This window comes from Ictidomys tridecemlineatus, chromosome 5, assembly GCF_052094955.1.
Source record: "Ictidomys tridecemlineatus isolate mIctTri1 chromosome 5, mIctTri1.hap1, whole genome shotgun sequence".
Lineage (NCBI taxonomy): Eukaryota > Metazoa > Chordata > Mammalia > Rodentia > Sciuridae > Ictidomys > Ictidomys tridecemlineatus.
The window spans coordinates 146,921,229-146,941,744 of NC_135481.1; the positions used below are offsets into that span (position 1 = coordinate 146,921,229).

The 20,516-nt window shown below is 44.3% G+C and overlaps 1 protein-coding gene across 4 annotated transcripts in view; it reads right to left on the reverse strand.

The window, feature by feature from the left end:
• Positions 1-3,153: 3,153 nt before the first annotated feature.
• Igf1r (insulin like growth factor 1 receptor) overlaps positions 3,154-20,516 on the reverse strand; it is a 293,607-nt gene continuing 276,244 nt past the window's right edge. For all 4 annotated transcript variants that reach the window (XM_040274761.2, XM_005320094.5, XM_078051243.1 and 1 more), the window contains 2 exons: positions 18,973-19,107; positions 3,154-10,856 (listed from right to left, as the gene is read on the reverse strand). In XM_040274761.2, coding sequence (XP_040130695.1) covers positions 10,475-10,856; positions 18,973-19,107 — 517 coding nt within the window. In that variant the 3' untranslated portion in view covers positions 3,154-10,474. The remainder of the gene's footprint in view (positions 10,857-18,972; positions 19,108-20,516) is intronic.

Sequence of the window (20,516 nt, forward strand, 5' to 3'; positions counted from 1 at the left end):
CTCAGCCTCCAAGCCTCAGGGATTACAGGCTTGCATGGCCAAGCCTGGCTAAAGCAGGTCTTAAAACCAGGAGAGAAAGGAGAAGAAAAAGAAATGGAACTCAAAGAGTTTCCACCTAAGGAAGAGGCTTGGGGTGGGCCCCACACATGCCCATTCAGGGAAGGCTGGTTTGAGGTTGGACATGAAGTAAAGATCTCCTGGGCCTGGGAGAGTGACTGGGAGTGTGATCCACCAAGGGAAGGCTTATTTTCAAACCTATATTCTCAACCTATATCAAACTTATATTTCTAAACTATATTATCTGAACATAATTACTTGGTACAAATACCCTGGTACAAACAGCCCTCCCCCCAAAGACCATAAGATGAAGTTAATAAAACATATACCATCACGCTGTTAAGGCAATGCCCCAAATGTTTTGATAAAATACTCAGTAGCTATTTTTGAAAAAGGAAAAATAATCAGCTCAAATAAATTCTATCAAGATTTATTGGTCTGTTACTAACTTCCTTTATTAAAGTTTCATTAAAAAGACTTATGATTCCACTAAAATTCTAAGCTTCTCCTATGGTAATCTTAGATAGTAGCTTCCTCCCCGCCCCCCCCCCCACCAAAAAAAGAGAGAATGAATACATTACTATGTAAGTATATCTTGAAATGTAAAGGTATTTAAATATAAATGCAGCATGATTTCTAGTTAGCTAACAGCCCGCTGCTTTTCCTTCTACTTGTATTAATTAGAGGACATAGGCAGGGGATTATGGGTTTTCTGGGTGGATTTGAGGCTTGAGATAGTTTGCACTGGGAGCTGGGGTCTCCCACAGCCTGGCCCTTCTGCATATCTAATGACCTGGTTTCTTGTGATGTCTCTGCTATTCCATGTGTTCACACAGCTTGCTGTGCATGTGGGCATGGACACCTCTGCCAAAGTGATCTTTCTGGAACAGTGTGGTAAGAATAGAAGTTACCAGGATGCTGACATCCGGGGCTTCCGACCTGAGGGCGGCGTGTGCCTACCAGGTGGCCCGGATGTGATTGAGTCGGTGGTCAGCATGAAGGCGGTCTGCAAGAACATTGTGGTGGAGGATGTTGACGTGGCCTATTCCCGAGATGCGGGCAGGTACACTTTGCAGAAGTGTCGAGTGAGCAAGGGGAGGGAATGGTTTTCAGAGTGCCATCTCTCTCCTGAAGGGAGAGAGCCATGCAGTTGGCTACTTGATCACCCACCCCTTTGCTGCAGATGAGCACAGCTTGGTTGCTCACACCCTGGCCTGAGGTCTTATTTCCAGGACCCCTCCCTGTAACACAGGCTTTGGAGCATTATTACAGAAGAGATGGAAAAGCAGGTTTTGAGAACCATGTGTATTTTGTGGATGATTATATATATATTTTTTTGGGGGGGGGACCAAAATTCTGAGTTTATTTGGCCCCAGATAAAGAGTGGTTTACCTTTGCATCTCCAGATTCTGATCTTGGTTGGAATTTTCTCCCTTCTCCAAGTAATGAATAGATAAACGACTCAATAAAGACATGAATGATGGAGAGATTTACTGGGTGTTTTGGATTAGTTAGTTGAAAGTCTGGTCATTTTCTCTTAATCACTTGTTGGTCATGAGACTAGAAATCAGTTTCTGATTCATTCCAGCCCCATGTTCTTTCTGAGGCAAGAAAACTCAAACTTAAATTTCCCCAAGTGGTGGTCCTCCCTCATGGTTTATTGCCAATTCTGTTTACATTCTGTGGAGTTAGAGGTTGGTATGAGAAATGATGTGGAGATTCATGTGAATGCAGGTACGTCTGTGATTACGTCTACTACCTCTCTTTGCATCATGGAAATAGGCATGCAGTGCTCATCCATACCCCTCCGCTGTCACACTGGCTCCCTGCCAGCCTGCTGGGAAGAACCTTGCAAGTCATTATCCAGGAAATGCTGGAAGAGACTGGGAAAACCCAAGCTTTCAACATGATTTGCAGAAAAGCGAACAGCCAAAGAGAAGCAACTAGGGGATGTCTGCTTTAGAGAAAATTAAATGTTTCAATGATAAGTGTAGAGTTCAATTGTGCTTTGAGAGGCTTTTTAAAAATTGCTTGTAAAACAGTTTACACAGAGGGGAAAAAATTCTGAATTAGCTCAACAAAATCACAAAGTTATTTTATTGTCAGAAGAAAAAAGAACTCTTTAAAAGGCAGACATTGCACAAGGGATTAACTAAGTTCAGTTATGTTTTTCATGGCTATGAAATCAAATCCTTGCATTTTTTTCTTCTAAAGGGCACAGCAGTGGGGCTGTATGATTCTGCCAGATTTCCAAGACCACAGACCCACTTCGCAGAGGCCATGGGAACTCAGGTGCAGCCACTGTTCTAGGTGCCTTCTGCCTGGCCTCCAAACAACACACCCAGGCCCATGAGCAGCTTTAGAGGTACTGAGTTGCTGGTGTTTGGTTATTTCCTCTTTTGGTGCTCATTTTAGCCATTTTTAAGTATAGTTTAGTGGCGTTCACTACACCTATGTTGCTGTGAAACTATCACCACCATCTATTTCTAGATCTTTCTCATCATCCCAAATAGTACCCATTAAAGACCAGCTACCTATTTCTTTCCTTTCTCCACATTATTGTTTAGCTCTGGAATGTCCCTCAAAGTCTCATATGTTGAAGACATTGTTAACATTAGAATCCTCTGCCACAGAGTCATACAGATCAAACCTGCCTTGGCCTGACTTTTGTCAGTGAAAGGTCTAGAGAAAAGCCTACAAATCAGTCAAAAATGAAGTACAGATTTTATATTATATGTATTCAAATTTTCTTTTCTTTTTATAGTTTTAGTTGTAGGTGGACACAATACCTTTATTTTATTTTTATATGGTGCTGAGAATCGAACCTAGTGCCTCACACTAGCGCTAGGCAAGGGCTCTACTACTGAGCCACAACCCCAGCCCTGTATTCAAATTTTCTTCCAGCCAATTTAATGGAGTGAGAAAGAGTAGCTTCCCTGACTTCACCGGCAATTTGCATCCTCAGAGGGCTCAGCTGTCACAAATAAGGCGATGCTTTCTTAGGGAACACTTGCAAGTGACATGTGTGAATATACACGCTGCCACACAAGTGTGGTGATGCTTCCAGAGGGAGGAAACAAAACTGAAGTCAAAAAGTGCATACAGAATTTTTTTTATTTAACTTAAACCATGTAGTACTTTAACTACTAGAAAAAAGCAGAGTAAGAGAAACTAAAGTTGCCTTAGCTTCAGCCATTCAAAATAGACAAAGTTTCTTTTTTTCCCCCATAATGTAAAGAATCCAGAGTATATAGATAACAGGAATAAATTCTTACAACAGAATATACAAAAACATTTTGAAATTTTTTTCATCTACTGATTTTTTTTATATAAACAGAGGATTTCTTAGGAATAATTTATACACAGAAAGTCATTTTATGTAACAAATTGGCCATGTTATTACCTTTTTTTAAAACTTTTTTAGAAAACTTTTTAAACAAGAAAACTCAGAAAATGCATTATTTGCGATGCATCCATTTCATCGCGCCTTCTGGTTTTTTGTTTGTTTGATTTTTTAATTCCAGAGGTAGACAAACTCTGGCAAACCTCTCACCTCAACCTCACTGGCTTAGAAAGCAGACAGGTGTTTTTGCCAGGCATCTGTTCACCTGTGGATGTGTCTGCACAACACCAAACATCCAAATCAGAAGCTGAAAACAAAAATCAAATGGTTTCTGGACCTTTCTCCTATGGAGTGCAAAAATTCCAGATGTTTCTAACAATGGGGATTTTGTGGAGTTGTGTCGACATGGCCAATTATTATTGTGAACTAGAGGACATGGAGTCAAACTTAAAAAAAATATTGGCATGTGCTATACTTTTTATTAAAAAGAATTTGTTCTGTATGGGAAAAATGTATCTTCGGTGTTCTGCTTTAAATAAAAATAAATAAGGTCTCTTCCTTGTTAGAACAAAGCATTCATCATAATGTGAGGCACAGAAGCAAATGGCCTGTGTGCCCCAGAATCTTTTGTGTGATCACTGTGAAAACCATCTGCAGTGCCCTGAAGTCCTTCTATCTGTATGGCATTGCAGAACAAGGCAACAACCACGCCAGTTAGCCAGATGCCGCAGTGTCCTGCCCAAAGGGGTGGCAACACCTCTGCTATTTCCATGGCCAATGAGGTTCTTTTCTTTCCATCTGTTAAGGTCACTACACTCCAAAGGGAAATAAATGACCAGTAAAAGATCCCCTACCCAACCAGAGGGTTCTAGAAGACCAAGATACTGAAGATACAGAACTACTTTTGAAATCATCATCATTCCTTTGTTATATAGGGCACAAAGCATGGGGGGAAAAGAGGGTGAGCCATGGCCTGGGTCCAGGAAAATCTTTTTTTTTTCTTTTTCTTTCTTTATTTTTAATTTTTAATTTTTTTTTTGGCATATTGTAAAGCTAGCTAGTAAAGAGGTGTCCTAAAAAATGGATCACAAACACACATTTGCACACAGAGAGAAAAAAAAAGTGTCTTTAAATTATTTTTAGCAATTATAAACTACAAACATTTTATAAAATTATTCTATGTTCTTACAAAAATGCAATGAAACATTTAATTAGTTCTTGTAAACCAGATCTTCGTCAACTGACTACCCGTAATCTACTGGACTTAAGAGCCCTATTGGAAACACTAATGAGTGACTAATTAAAAAAATGTTTACTGAAAGATGCGGACACACAAATGTGGACATACAAATGAGTGATTATTATGTTCTTGCAGAAACAAAATAAAACAAAACTCTAAAGTCACACCCCAGAACTGACAACTCAACTGGTGAGTGTGATATAGTTCGCATTCTTGAACAATGTGATTTAACTCTGTAGGTTTCCAGAGCAGGATGTTAGGTTTATTTGTTGAAACCAAATGCCCATGGATGACTGTTGAGCCTGGATGTGGTCTGATACCTTCAAAAGGCATCAAGTTCAAAACACTGCCCATGCTTCTTCCAAAGCCCTGTACCCTTCTGCCCACAATTCTTCTCTTCATGTCATGATCCCTGTTAACAATGGTTTCCTAATGCCTGGTCATTCCACCATTGAGGAGCGTTCATTTCTCTAAATGACCAACTAGTCATCCAAGTTGGAGGCCAGAAAGAAAAATTTCTGGCTTATTCAAGGTCTGTATCTTCAGCATCTCTGGCAACAGAGGTTCAATCTAAACAACATCCTCTCTTGAAGTTCTCATTTGTACCACCAACTAGTTCAGAGTGGAGTAAGAAAGTTTGACTTTCATCACTGGTTCTTAAGGAGTGGATCTCTGGTCCAAGTCTCCCAATGCTGCTTAGCCCAGGAAATGAAAAGACAGCTGACAAACACAAAAGTAACATTAACGAAAGCACAAACCCCAAACCTTAAGTGCGTTACTGGGACTGCTGGAATGGGCCAAGGCATACGATGGAGTGTTACTGTCAACTGGAAGGTGCCTACATTTTGGAAAGGAGTTGCCTTCAACACTGTCTGGTCGCCCTAAGCAGACCCAGAAGTGAGAGCTGAGCACTGGGGATGAGCATCTTAGCCTTCTCACTCACCTGAGTCAGTGTAACTTGGCCACCATGGCCACCAGTCACAGAGGTGGACTGCTAAGAAAGAAGCTTTGGTGGATCAGACTGGCCTACTATTTGGCATCATACATGGCTCATCGATCTGTTATCCCAACCAAAGCACAGTGCCACATATCAAGCATTTTGCCATTTGGTGGTTTCCCAATAACCACTTTTCTATTTTATGAAGCCGCTTTTCCAACCATTGAAATGTCGTCCCGAGTCACAAGAAACAGGATGGAAGGAGAGGCCGGTGATGGCCACGAACACAGTCTTCTATCTTCCAAGAAGGAAGCGCTTTCCAACTGTGTGTCAAACATCATGACATCCCATAAGGAGAACTGGCATAGTCTGGGTCTCACACAGCTCAAGTTCGCAATGTCTCTAGAATATGCCAACTCTTGTTGCCTCAGGGAAGGGCTGTATGTGAGAATGTCTTAATGCTCACATCAACGCAGTGATGTGCCTCAGTGGTTCACGTTACTTCAAGCAGTGTGAGCTGCTGTCAGAAGGAGGTTGCATGGAAAATGCCACAACTCAGCTTGATAAGATTATTTGGAGCACACAAAAGAAAAATCGAGAAGAGGTGGGAAAATCAGCATAAAATTAGGCTAGAACTGTGGATATATGATGCCTTGGTATAGTCAAGGTGGGTGGGTTGGTCCAGTAAAATGACTGTACCATCACACAAACAAAATTTTCTTTTATTGAAGTGTTTCTGAAGCATTTGTTATGATGGGCACTACACTGTAGTGTTTTCTCTCTACTTAAAGAAAAACCTCCTACATAATACAAAAACAAATGACACCAACAACTTGGACAGTTTAAACAAAACCCTTACAACCAGCTGAATGATCTGTAGAAATCCAGTTGCGGAAACCGGTAAGTATGTGCAAAAGAGAGGAGAGGCCACTATTCCAAGGGGTCACCTACAGCGTGGAAGAAGAAAACCCTGATCAAACAGTATTTATCAATGATCTTAAGGTCCCCAGGAACTTGGGAGACAAGGGTAGTGTTCTAGCAGGAAGGAGAAGGCCCCTGAGCTTAACTGTACATATTGGAACTGCTAAGGAGCTGCCTCCTCTTGGACAAAACTACCCACAATGTGTTTCCCAGCTGAAGTCCCCAGTGCCTATGAGCAGCCACTGGATGTGGAGAGTGCATCATCCGCCCGTGAGCAGCAGGATGACGGGATGGACGGAGATACATCCCTGACCAGATAGGAATGCCACAGAGGCTGGGCCTACCACTGGCTTTCTCAGCCCCAAGATTTGGTATGTCTGTTTACCCCTGGGGGAAGAGGAGATGAGGGTAAAGTTGAGAGCAGTTTGCAGAGGAGAAGGGGTTTTGCCCCTACCACCCTTTCTGTATCAGATGGGTGGTAATGTCAGAAACCTCTGCATTCTGGATTAGAAGGCCAAGCTCTCAAATTGTTGATGTGGCTGCACCCTTGAATGGAACAAACCCAGCAGCAGAAGCAGCATCAGTGGTGGTAGCACATCCCTGCCTCATTGCAGGCCTCACTGGAGCAGGTGAGGGGAACCAACCAACACCCCACACATGCACACATGGGATTCTCATAGAATCAACTGTGTGGTGTCGGGGGGGCACCTTCCTGTTCTCAGCGACTGGAGAACACCTGCTTTCTCAGTGATGAAATGTGTTGGTCATTCAACATGCATAAAGTAGTTTTGTTCCAAAGTCATCTAACAGGGATGGCCAGGTGGCCTCCCATGGTGTGTCTTGTTATCTCCTCAGGGTTGTAGGGGCTGCTGGGCTGAGAGTAGGACAATCCTAATACCTCCCAACCTCTGAGGAACCAGGTTAGGAAAAAAGGAAAAACAACATGAGATGAGACATCTCAGAAAAAGGCAAGCCATTTGAAATGAGTGGAGAGGTGAGTTAGTGTTGTTTTGACCCCGGAAAACAGCCTGGCCTCTCTCCCTGCATCACCTGGGTGTGTGGCCTGTGGCATGGATGAGGTTACCAGTATCAACGGCCTATTGTCAGGTGCTGAGAAATGTGAGATGTATTGTTTTTTTTTTTCTATATACACATATAAAAAAATAAGAGTGAGGTAGATAAATGTTTGAAAAACAACAACAAAAAAAACCCCAAAATCAAAAAACTGTCCCGTCTTACACACACACACACACACACACACACACACACACACACACACACCCTTTCCTCAGTATTTAAATTCATAATGGGGGCTTCTCTACAGTGATTAAAACTGGTATCACAAAATAAGTTAAAAGAAAACTCCTACATATAATACCTTCTTGATTATCTTTTTTCTTTTTTTCTTTCTTTCTTTTTTTTTTTTTTAAGGAAAAACACTGTGGGACAGAGGCTAGTGAAAAAGTTGTGAGATTGAAACTACTGACAAGCAAAAATGCACTACAGACTTTCTTTTTTTGTGTTTAATCTCCAGTCACAACTAGCAATCATCATCTTTGAGTTTTGTTCTTACTCATAATTTAAACATTTCCATCCCAGAAGCAACTCTTGTGCTGTCATCACTCTGGTGAGAAGTGCTAAAAAACTAAACAGAACAAGACCCCCCGGGCTGAAGGACTGGGATTCCTGGCCAAAGAACAGCACACCAGCGCCAGGGTTCTGGTCCCCTGGGAAAGAGCAAAGGGCTGGGACTGCCACAGCGCTGGCACTGCCCTGACCTGGCACTCAGGCCAGCGGACCTGGCTATGTGCTTGTACACACCCCTGAGGATGCTGTCCCTGGGCCAGCTGGGATGCTGGGGTCCTGTTCCCTGTCAGTGTGGGGGAAGTCCCTTAGGATGCTCTGTTTCTAGAGACAGGTAGGTCGGTATGGTGAGGGTGGTGGTGGAGGGTAGTAGAGGGGAGCCTGTTGGGCCACACCCTGCTGCACCCTGGGACTCAGCAGCTGTTTTCTGTGGGATGGAAGGATTAAATATCCATTAAAAAAAAAGTAATCCAAATGCCTAGTGTCTGCAGTTAGAACTGCTGTTGTACCCAATAATTAAAAAAATATATATAGTGTGTCACAACCAAAACAAAGGCAAGGGAAAGGTGAGACTTTCAACGATGGGGACTATAAACACTGAACAAGGATGTGTGAGATATTCAACCTTTTTTTTTTTTTTTTGGTCTAACCTGAGTTTGCATCGTGTCCTGTGCTGTAACAGACTCCAATGCCACGAGAAGGGAGGCAGGGGAAGGAGGGAGCAAGATCCACTGGGACCTTGGCCCGAGCTTCTGATCTGCCTCCTTCTTGCACCAGCCTCGTGCCCACAAAACCTACAATGAATGGGGCTGGGGGATCAGGGAAAGGGGAGATGAATTTATAAAAAGGCATCAAACAGTTCATGGCAAATTATGTTCTAGAAGTATCAATTATTGGGAGAAAAGGAAGAAAAATCACACACTCTAGTACAAAGCATAAGAAGTTTCTTGGAGTGAGCAGAAAGGGAAGAAGGGTAGACCTGAAAGTTTTCATAGATTAAATCCACAAAGATAAAGAACAAAAAAAATAGCAGCTTTTTTTTTTCTGTACAGACGTATAGATGAATATCTGAACCGTAAAAAAGTTATAAAAGTGACATTAAAGACAATGTGTATGCAAATGTTTCATGGTCTAACATAGAACTGTAAGACCCATGAAGAAGTCCTAGTAACAGAGAAAATGCCAACAAAGCTTAGAATGCTTGACTCCATTGCCTGCACTTCTTCTCACTGCTGTGGTGTCTGAACCCCTTTCCTTGCACACCTGCACAAATGGCTGGGCTGGGTCCCTGGAAACCCTTCCCATCTGTGTTCCTTGGCGGGTCAGGAGGGGGTGCTGGGGCTGGGAGAGGAAACTGGCATGATGTCCACATGGACCCATTAGTCTGGTTTTTAGGTTTAACTCAGGGTCTGTTTCCTCCAGAATTCTCAGAGGGAAAAGGGTGGAGGTAGGGAGTGGGGTGGGGAACCTGGTTCAGCCTTTCCCCGTCTTCACTGATGGAAGGTCCCATTTTGTCCAGTTCCCCCAAATAATAACCTAGTCATCAAAAGCAACGAGACTGGGGTGGATGTGGGCTTGGAAAGCACCTGGGGAACAGTCAGATGGAGTACATCACCAATATTTCTCATAAATGATACCATGCTCACCCCATTCCTCTGGAAAGAAGAAAATCAGTGTGCGTGGGGGCAGGGGGTGTGTGGATGATATGGGAGAAAGTTCAGGATTTTGGCAAAATTTGGCAGCATTACAATGGTAACAACCATGGATGAAAATGGCCCTTTTTGAATTTTAGATGACACTAGAAAGGTTAAAGACACAGTTAAAAAACTCCGTCTCGATGTGTGTATGTGTGTGTTTTATAAAGACCTGTGGTGTCAGGCAGGTATACACAGGGTGACGTGGAATCCCAGGAAGAGCCACTTCCTCCATCTGATAAAAAGGGCTTCCCGGCTGGGTTTGTGGCAAATATTTTTCCATTATGAAGCAGAAAAGGAAAAAGGAAAGAAAGAAGAAAGAGGGAGAGGGAGAGCTAGAGCGAGCGAGCGAGAGAGAGAGAGAGAGAGAGAGAGAGAGAGAGAGAGAGAGAATGAATATATGAGGAGACTCAATTCTCAAGTGTTCTGTTGCTATTAAGTGTTGTCATTAAGGTTCTTAGAGGCCGGTCAGTTAAGGGTTTGGGTAGGGAAATAAAAAGCTGCTTGCATATTGAAAAAAGGAATATCCCAAATGTGTTTTACTGCAGAGAAGCCGTCTCCCGTGGGCAGCAATGCAGTTCTGAAGATCCACTGAGGTACAGGAGGCTTGTGAATAGATTGTTAAAACGTTCTCTCCCCCCACCCACCGCTGAGTGTGCACACACGTTACTGTTTGCACGGGATTCGGGATCCAAGAATCAGCAGGTTGAAGACTGGGGCAGCGGCAAGGCTCTCTCATCTGTGCGTCCTCCATTCATGTGCGCGTAAGGCCGTCTCTCATCGAAGCTGGCTCGGAGAACCAGCACCCCAGGGCCTGGGCCATTCTCAGCCTTGTGTCCTGAGTGTCTGTCGGGCAGTGGCAGGGATGACGATGAGGCCGAGGGGTCCAGGGGGACACTCTCCATGTTTTCAGGCTCCAGGTCCAGCTCCTCAGGTTCAGGTGGCTTGTTCTCCTCACTGTAGTAGAAGGAGACCTCCCGAAAACCAGGTTCCATCTCGTCTTTGATGCTGCTGATGATTTCCAGGAAGGAAGGTCTCATCTTGGGGTTGTACTGCCAGCACATGCGCATCAACTCAAACCTGAGGGGAGACAGACACAAAATAGGCCCAGACTGGCCAAGCTAAGGAGACTAGGTAGCCTCCTGGACCTCTCACCATGTTCCACTCCCCACAGTAAGAGCTGAGGATTGCTCTGTCACTTCTCTAAGCCTCTGGCTGTCCATCCTGTTGGCCCTCTTACTTCCCACCATTCCTTTCAATACCCCCAGTACCCAAGCCCTACTGGAACCTAATTTCCAGAGGAGGACTAATCTTGGTGCACGTCTTTATTTATAGTGGCAGTGCTAAGAAATAAAATGGCCAACCTTCTAGCTGAACCCTCCCTTGCCGAAACATTGTTTCCAGAATCAGACTGTAGGAAACTCCCATTTCTCACAAATAAAACTGAAAGCCATCTTGGCTTTCCTGATGGCAATCTCTCTGAGCCCCACCCATGCCATATCCAAGCTTCATTCTAGCGCAGGGGATATCCTTGGCAGAGGATGAGAGGATGGAGGTGGCAGGGCTGCCAGACAGAAGAAGTGCAAATTCCAAGCAAGCCATCTGAATCCAGCATCTGCTTGCTGTAGGCCCTGCAAAGGCAGAGCCCTGGCTCCATGATCCAGGATGCATTGAAGCCAATGAGTCCTGGTGGAGACCTCAAATCAGATTCCAACAAGTCAGCAAGGAGAACCTTGGGCAAGAGTACCCTGCACAAGCCAGGGGCAGGCAGAGAACAGAGCATAAGCCCAAGCCACACTTCAATCACATCAGCTGGGCCACCAGTCTCCATGAATCCCTCCTGGTCATGTGGAACAGAGGTTACAAAGGGAAGAAGAAAGGAGGTAGGCTGTTACTGATGCAGTCAGCTGCCCAACCCAGGAAAGGTCCAGACTTTGACAAGAACAGAACTGGTACAGAACACAGAGAGAGACCTGAGCAGCAAATTGGAGGGCAAAGTAGCAAAGGGCTAGATAGAGTGCAGGGGTAGCCATGGTTCTGAGGAGGAGTCAGCCAGCTTTCCTGCCCCACTTGAGCATGAAACCAAAGTGCCTCCCCTTACACCTCTGTTCTTGCTGGAAATATACACTTCTGTTCTAAAGCTTCTGGAGAAATGCTTTTTGATTAAAAATGGTCAAATGGAACTCCTCACATCCAGGAAGCTCAAAGCACCTGAAACAGAAGCTCACTGGATTAGACAGGGAAATGAAGGGAAGGAGGGGGACGGGAATAGGAAAGACAATAGAATGAATTGGATATAACTTTCCTGTGTTCATATATGAATACATGATTAGCATAACTCCATATCATGTACAATCAGAAGAATGGAAAGTTATACTCCATGTATATATAATATGTCAAAATGGATTCTACTATCATGTATCTCTAAAAAGAACAAATTTAAAAACAAAACAAAAAACAAAACAAAACAAAAACTGCCTGTAGGGTGCAGAAGCTGCCTTAAGAGAGGAAGGCTTCCCTGCCAACCTGGTCAGATTCCTCAGAAGACCTCAGGTTGGATCTGAAGGGTAGTGACCTTTGAGACAGAGCAAGAGGGAGATCCATCAGAATTCAATGTTCTAGAGGCCTAGGGGGCCAGCAAATTACAGCAGAATCCATTTGTTTTCATATCCTCCGTGGCTTTGAAGTTCCAACTGTTGGTTGGGGAGTTTAAAAGGAGGCTGTTTAGCCTATAAGCCTAAAATATGTATGGCTCCTTTGTAGAAAAATGTGACTAAAACCTGCTCTGGAGGAAAAGGAATTAGACAAAAGAGGAAGGCTAATTATCTTCCCTCCCAAGTAAACCTGGGTGTGGCACTAACCATAAGGGTAGGTGTTAGTGCCGAGTGACTGCAGGTGACAGTACACATAGTACCAGGCAACGGGAGCTTCATGTGTGGGAATTGCCTTGGTCCTCCCAGGTCTGTGAAGGAGGGGCTGTTTATTATAATGCATCCTCATTTCACAAATGACAATCACAAAACTAGCAAAGGCAGAGTAGGGATGGGGCTCTCTGTAAAACAGTATGGTTATACTTTGGTTGCCTCAGACAAAGGGATTATGGTCCTGCTAGGAGATCACCCTGTCTTGGCTATCCACTGGATAGTAGATGTCCTGGAAGGGTTTGATTTGCACTGATAAACTAGCAGCTAGTGTATTGTCTCCCCCTCTGGTCAGACAGTAAACAGAACTGTCTTCCTATATCGACATGTCTTTCTAAGAAAAAAGATCAAAATTAATTAGTTAATTGAAATGGGCCACAAATACATGGAACAATTTTTTGTGTCTGGGCTGTGATTTCCTGTCTGGCTGATTGGCTTAACCCTGAGCAGTGTGTGGCCTGGGCTGAAAACATAAGCTGTACCTGGCTTTATGCCCTGAGGCCGGGGGCCAAGGAGGTGCCACCAGCAGGGCCATGATGCAGTGACATTAGCACAAACACTCCATGTGATGCCTCTCTTAAATCGTTCCAGAGTCATAGCCCTTGCAGGGCTGCCCATAAAAGGAAGCCTTTTTCACTCTGTGGGATTCAAGACCTTGTTTACACTATTTCCACAAGAAAACTCCCCAGTAGAGTCCAGAAGGATTTATGAGCTGATAAAACTCTTCTGTTAAAAAGCACATTTTTTACCACTGGTAAGCTCTGATGAGAAAAGCACTGTCCTCTACTGAAAGTTCATGGGGCATACACTCAGTCCTCCATCTGGGGTAGCAACAAGGCTGCAATGGGACTCCTGCCTGGTTGTGAAGCAGCTTCCCAGGATGGAACTATACCCCTAAGTCTGTGTATGCACATAGGCACGCTTCCATATTCCCACCCTTCTCTTGGTCCTTGGCATCCGACATCTTGAACTGAACAGGCTGTGATCTATGGAAAGTGTCAGTGAGCCAAGTGGCACTGGGCATCTCATGACCCAAGCATTCCTGCTGCTGGGCGTTAGTTCAGTCTCAGTCCAGTGTCGACTTTCACTGCAGAAAGACTAGATTCCAGAGAGGTTCTGCAGGGCTGAGTATGTATTCCTCCTAGCATCCCTGAATAGCCAGGGCTGTTCTGAGCCACTTCCTAGCCAGGATAGAGGTGGCAGGGCTGCCAGTTAGAAAAAGTGCAAATTCCAAGCATGCCATCTCAATCCAGCACCTGCTTGCTGCAGGCCCTGCAAAGGCAGAGCCCTGGCTCCACGATCCAGGACACATTGAAGCCAATGAGTCCTGGTGGAGACCTCAAGTCAGATTCCAACAAGTCAGCAAGGAGAACCCTGGGCAGCAGAGAAGTATGGCTTGCATGCTGTGGCAAAGTTCACACCAGGGCTAACAGGGTAGGTGCAGTCATCCTGCCTGTGTAGCGCCGACTCATGCACTTGATTTCCACAAAACCAACCCAGGATTCCCAGCAATGTGGGCACTTTAATCAGCAAAAGGAAAAACTCCTTGAAAACCACAAAAATGATCAGATACTACCAAGTGTGTTTCTATGAGTTGATGACTCTCTTGAGTTTAAAAAGTTCAAATTCTTTCCTGAATCCTGCAGAATAAAAAGCTGATGTGCAGGGCTGTGGACATGCTACCAAAAAAAGTGGCTTCTTTGCCTGAGTTTTTATAGCTCTATCCCTTATCCTGCAGTGTTAGAGCTGGGGCCTTTAATGCCTCCAGATTTCATGATAGCGAGGATCACTCCTTACTTATCTTTGTGACTTTAATAGCCAGCATGTATGTACCTAGAACTTTCAGTGATGTTTGTGGCCTAGGTACTGGGATCTGAACATAAAACAGGGTTCAGGACAGGCTTTGTCATCACTTTAAAATGTGGATGCAGCAAGGAACCATAACCAAAGCTGATTTCATGACTCTTGCTGAATTAATTCAAACTGAGTTATGATGCTGAGACTTGAATACCCTGGGGCTCAGACTACAATCTTTCCTCTAAGGCCAGAAGATTATGATACTGAGGAATGATGGCTTGGCTGCTCCTGAGGCAACTGACTTTATGTATAGGCATCACTAAACTGCTGAAGGGTCTTCCTGATACTGAGTTGAGTCCCCTAGGGGCTATGACATGGCTAGGGAGTACCTGTTCCAACAGCAGAACCACAAAGGTGAAAGATTTCCTCTCCCACTTGAGACCCAGTAGGTTTTAGGCAACTCCCAAGGGCTTAGGACTCTGCTCTCCTCTGGGATAAACAAAGTCCATTTTTTCATCCTTACAACAAAAGAACTCTTCTCCCAGAACCCTTCAACTTCACTAAGCTCATCAGTAAATTCAGAAGGATGACACAGCCACTCCCTAAGAAACCAGCTCACCTTCCTTTTTTCTTTTCTTTTCTTAGAAGGGAGACAAATTTGCCAAAGGGGTTCTGGATGGCAAAGCAGAAATGCCTTGTGAATTAAACATTTCTTATCCAAGGGTAACCTCTCTGTAAACTTCCTCATCCTCCACGCTGGGAACAGGAAGTCCACTGCCTTTCCCATGGCAGGTGGGCTGCTTCCCAGGCATATTGAATTAATAGTGAAACTCCAGTCATCTGGAAATGGATCAACTTCAAGAGTCCTACAAGTTTCCCAGAGACAAACATTTATCCAAGTATAAGAAAAAGCACAAAAGCAATACCTCTCCCTCAACCAGCACCAAACCACAGGAACAAAACTCACACCTGCTTTCCTGGGCTATTTCTAAGCTTGCTAAATACCACTAATTCTAGTATTCAAATCTATTCTGGCACTATGTACCTTTATGCAAATTCAGTGGGCATCAGTGCTCATAACTCCCTTTCTTATATTTTACCTCAGCAGTTACTGTTCAAGGTGGGCAGCAGATGGTCACCTATAAGGGACACTGCAGGTACAGAAGGTGGAAACTAGCTTTCAGGACTCCCAGAGCTTCTCTGAGTAATCCCCTCCCACATTGAAACTTGGAGGAGTTGGAAGCAGTAGAGTGTTCCTTCTGGGATTAGGTCAGAAAGGACACTGGAGGCCACTTTGCTTATGGATCACTAGCTCCAGGGCAAGGCAGAGCAGGCAATCTATAGGTCTATGGGCCCAATTTGGCCTGCTGTCTCCCTGAATTTGTAGGGCCTCTGAACTACAAATGGCTTTTACATTTACAAATGGTTAGGGAAAAAATCAAAGAAAAAATGTTATGTGACAGCACAGAGTTACATGAAATTCAAATTTTAGTATCCAAAAGTAAAATTTTATTGGACCTCAGCCATGCTCATTTATATGATCTCTATGGCTGCTTTTGCACACAGCAGCAAAGCTGAGTAGTTGCAATCAAGACTGTGAGGGCCCACAGAACCAAAAATATTTACTGTCTATCTGGCCCTTTAGAGAGTTTGCTGAGCCCTGCTCTAAGGGAAGCCGTCTGTGTGTCATGAGGACATTCCAGTGGTGCTATGCGGAGGTCCACATAGAAAGTGAGACCTCACATGGTGCACATCCACACTGGTGCCTTGGAAGAAGATCTGCCACCCTGGGTGAGCCTTCAGAGGACCACAACCCCATTTGCTTGACAACAAGAACCTAGAGACTCCAAGCCAGAGTCATCCCACTAAGCCACTCCCGGATTCCTCATCTTCAGAAACTCTGTGAGATAATTGATACTGATTGTTGTTTTCAACTATCAGGTTTTGTGTATAGGTGAGGAGAGGTGGGATTATATGCTGGGCAAGGTCTCTTCCAACTTTGGGTTGTGGAGTTCTGAAACGGCTGTACTAGGAGGTCTCTTTGACAAGGGATAATGGGAGGGCCAGCAGGCCTAGGACTGCCCCCAGGCTCAAGCCACTCCCTGATTTCCTATGCTCAGAGGAGAAAGTGGAACACCCTCCCACCACACACACACACATACTAGCCAATGAGAGGAGGATGCCTTCATGGGGGCATTCTTTGACATTCTTCTTGCAGCTTTCTTTCTTAATTCATGCAAAGTGTCCCTGGGACAGAACAGGCTTCTGCTGGACTGATGTTCAGAAGCAGCAACTAATGAACATAATGTTCACTGTATACCATCTTGAAGCAGAGGGTGCTGTATTGAGTTCCCCGCTTCACTCACACGGCTAGAGCCAGGGGAATGAAGCTCACTTCCTGTACATGGAATGCAGTTTTGGGAGTAACAATCAAAGTGCTTTGAAATAAAAAACAAGACTTTGTTTTGCTGATAGACACTAAGACTTCCCTTTCTGAGGCTCTGGGATCTTAAGATGGTCTCAAGATCCCCACCTCTGGTGTAAACAGAGTCCCCTCATCTGTATGTATGGCAGGGGGTCTTGTAAACATGACCCTTCACTCCTTTAATTTTGAGTTGCACAAAAGTGTGATTATCCTGGGTGGATCTGACTTAATCAGGATAAAAACAGTAGAAGCAGAAAAGTCTTGTAGGTCTTGAAGAAATAAGCTGCTCTCCCATGATGGCCAATGGAAGTGGCATGTGGCAAGGACTCAAATGGCCTCCAGGGCTGAATATGGTGCCCAGTCAACAAATGGTAAGAGCACAGGGACTTCAGTCCTACAGCTAAGAGGAGCCAACTCCTGCTAACAACCTGAGGAGCTGGAAGATGACCCTGAGCCTTAGATGAGATCACAACCTGTTCAACACTTTGATTTCAGCTTCATAAGACTGAGCAGAAGAGGTGGCACACCTGCATGGATCTCTGGCCCAAGGCCACCTGAGAGACCATGTGAGAAAGCTTTCATGGCTGCTGGGGTCCATGCCCTTGTGCTCACAGACATGTGTCCAACTCCTGCCTGTACATCATCCTGCCACTATGGGGCTCCAGCCTTGTCAGTACTTTACTTTACTTACTGAAGGAGGGTGTATGGGTAGGTAGGAAGATCTGTGTGACATTTTATGCAGACATAAAAACAGCCCAACAATTCCTCTGGAGTGCTTTCTCAAGTAAAGCAAAACCTGTCTTGAAAAGCATTTTAGAAAATTCCCAAATTTTTGATATACTAGTAGAACCTACTTCTTATCTAGCTATTGGGATACAGAAGAATCTCTGAGCCTGGCCTTAATGTACACATAAAAAATTAGCCTGATGCTCCCATTCTATACCTGTCCTGTAACTGATGATCCAAACAGAACACCTTTGTATCTCCCCAACTTTAGTCCTCCACCCACTTCAGCAGCCTGGACCTCTACCAAGCCACAAAACACCAGGTGGGTGTTACAGTTTGATGCTAAAGTCCTCCAAAGGCCATGTGTTGAAGGCATGGTCCCCAGCTTGATGCTGCTGGAAGATAGTGGAACCTTTAGGGAAGTGGGGCCTACTGGGAGCTCTTCAAAATCATTAGGGCATGTCCTTGAAGGGGACAGTAGGACCCCATTTCCTTCTGGCTTACTTCTGCTTCGAGGCCATGGGATTTGCAGTTTTGCTTTGGTATGCACTTCTGACATGATGTGCTAGCCTATCCCAGCCCCCGAAGCAACATGCCAACTGATCAACAACTGAAACCACCACAACTGTGGGCCAAAAGAATCCTTTTCTTTTTGTAAGTTGATTATCTGAGGTATTTGTTAGAGTGATGGAAAGTTGACAAATGTTGGGAGCATTTCCAAGAAGCATTGAGAAGTGAGGCCTATGAAGCACATACCCCCATTACATAAAAGTTTTCAGAAGCCAAACCCTTGAATTTGACTTAAGAGTATTAAGTATTGTGGGGCTGGGGTTGTGGCTCAGTGGCAGAGTGCTTGCCTCGCACATGTGAGGCACGGGTTCAATCTTCAGCACCACATAAAAATAAATAAACAAAATAAAGACTTAAAAAAATCAGATATTTTATTTATTTATTTATTTTTTAAAAAAGAAAGGAGTAGTAAGTATTGTGTTGTTGACTTTTTTTTTAAATCCTTATGTGGAAAAGATGAGCAAAGATTGCTTTAGTCAAATATTTTATGGAGACATTGGGACTCAAAAACAGTGCAAACAGAAAATTAGAACTGAATAATTAAGGAATTAGGGTGTTAGCCCAAAAGGCACAGGACATGTAAGATCTTCTGAAGAGGATAAATAAGGCTGTTCTAATCTGTTCGGTATCATCACCACACCCATAGGACCAGAAAGAATTTCTGGTTCCTGTAATTTTTAATCTTACATGACTCAGGAAAACAGTTATTTGAGGAAATAAATCAAAAGGGAGCTGAGGGGGCCCAGAAAATACATACAGCATGTCGGGGCAGTTGTCCGGCTTGTCTAGAAGGCCACCCTCCATGACGAAGCGAAGGACTTGCTCGTTGGACAAGCCCTGGTACGGCTGCTCGGCCAGTGTGGCAATCTCCCAGAGGACAACCCCGAAGGACCTACAGGGAGAAAAGATACATGAGCAGCTTGGAGAATGACGGGCAGGACCATTCTGCCCCCCTTTTCCAATATTTCCTCAACCTTAGGCACTGAAAAACTGTCCTCTTGGAGGTGACTGCTTGGCAGTGAACCAGGCACTTCGTTGAATGTGGGACATCTGCCTTCCCCCATCACCACTGATGTTCCCTGCAACTTTAGCCCTCATGGCAGAGCTGAGGCAACTGATGCTGGGGGAGCTTTCAGCAATCCCTGCATGGTGCAGAAGTTCCTTATTTAGATCACAGCCCTCAGTGCCTAGTTCCAGCCATTTATCCCCACAGGGAGGTACTTTCCAAATTTGTTTTATTCTAAGAATTAAAAAAAAAAAATGCAGACCTCCAGGTTCTAGCCAGTCACTGACTTGGGATAATAAATCTTAACAAGCTCCTCAGGAGATTCTTATGATCAGCTTAGAAATCTCTATCCTAGAATTTCTGAACACTGCTACACAAGAGAACCTCCTGGGAGTGTTTTAAATAGACTGATGCCTGGGCCCCCAATAGGAGCTTTTGAATGGACGGGGGCCCTGGGCCTTGGAATGTTTAAAAGCTCTACAGGGATCATGATTTGACTCAGGAGAGAGAAGAGAACCCTTGAACTCGCAAAGAGCCCAGGAGCTACTGGCTCAGAGGCCTTGCTCCACAGGTAGGGGTCTCGGGTGGGCTGCAGTGGCCCATGAGTAGTGAGTGACACAACAGTAAGAATCTCCTTCCACAGAGGCTCACTGAACAATGAACCTGGAAGGCAAAGAGGTGAGCAGTTCTACCATTCCTGCAGATTTGCCTATCAGTTCAGAAGTTCAAATTAAAACAGGCATTTATGTAGAAATTTCAGATAGATAATGTTCAAGAAAGCAATGCTGTAATCTGCAAAATCAATGTAGCTTCCCAGGGTAAATGCCCACCTTCACAAATTCTTCCTGACCTATTTGCACTATGCCAGGGTCACATCAGTAGAATAAGTCAGACTGCCTGTGAGCAAGTTGCCTATGAGGCTTCTCGTGGAACCTGGCACAGGGTACTAGCCAAGCCTCACAGAAAAACCTGTGGCAAGGTATTTCCCACCCAGAGCTCTAAGCAGCTTGGGGGATTATGACTGTATCAGAATGTTTTATTCACTGCTTCGGTTCTTTCCCATGAACAAAAAGTTTTTGTACAAATTGATATAAAAAGCACATTAGAAACAGAACCTTAGCAATCAGAGGACTGACCCACCCATGGTCCTTTCTAACTGCAGGTAACCAAGAAATAGTCTTCAGTAGTACAAAGAGACCCATAAAAACCAAAGCATGGCCAAAGCATGGCTTTTAAAAGAACTGGGCAAAGGAAGTGAGTTTTCCATCAATTCAATAGTGGGGAAGCTCTGCTTT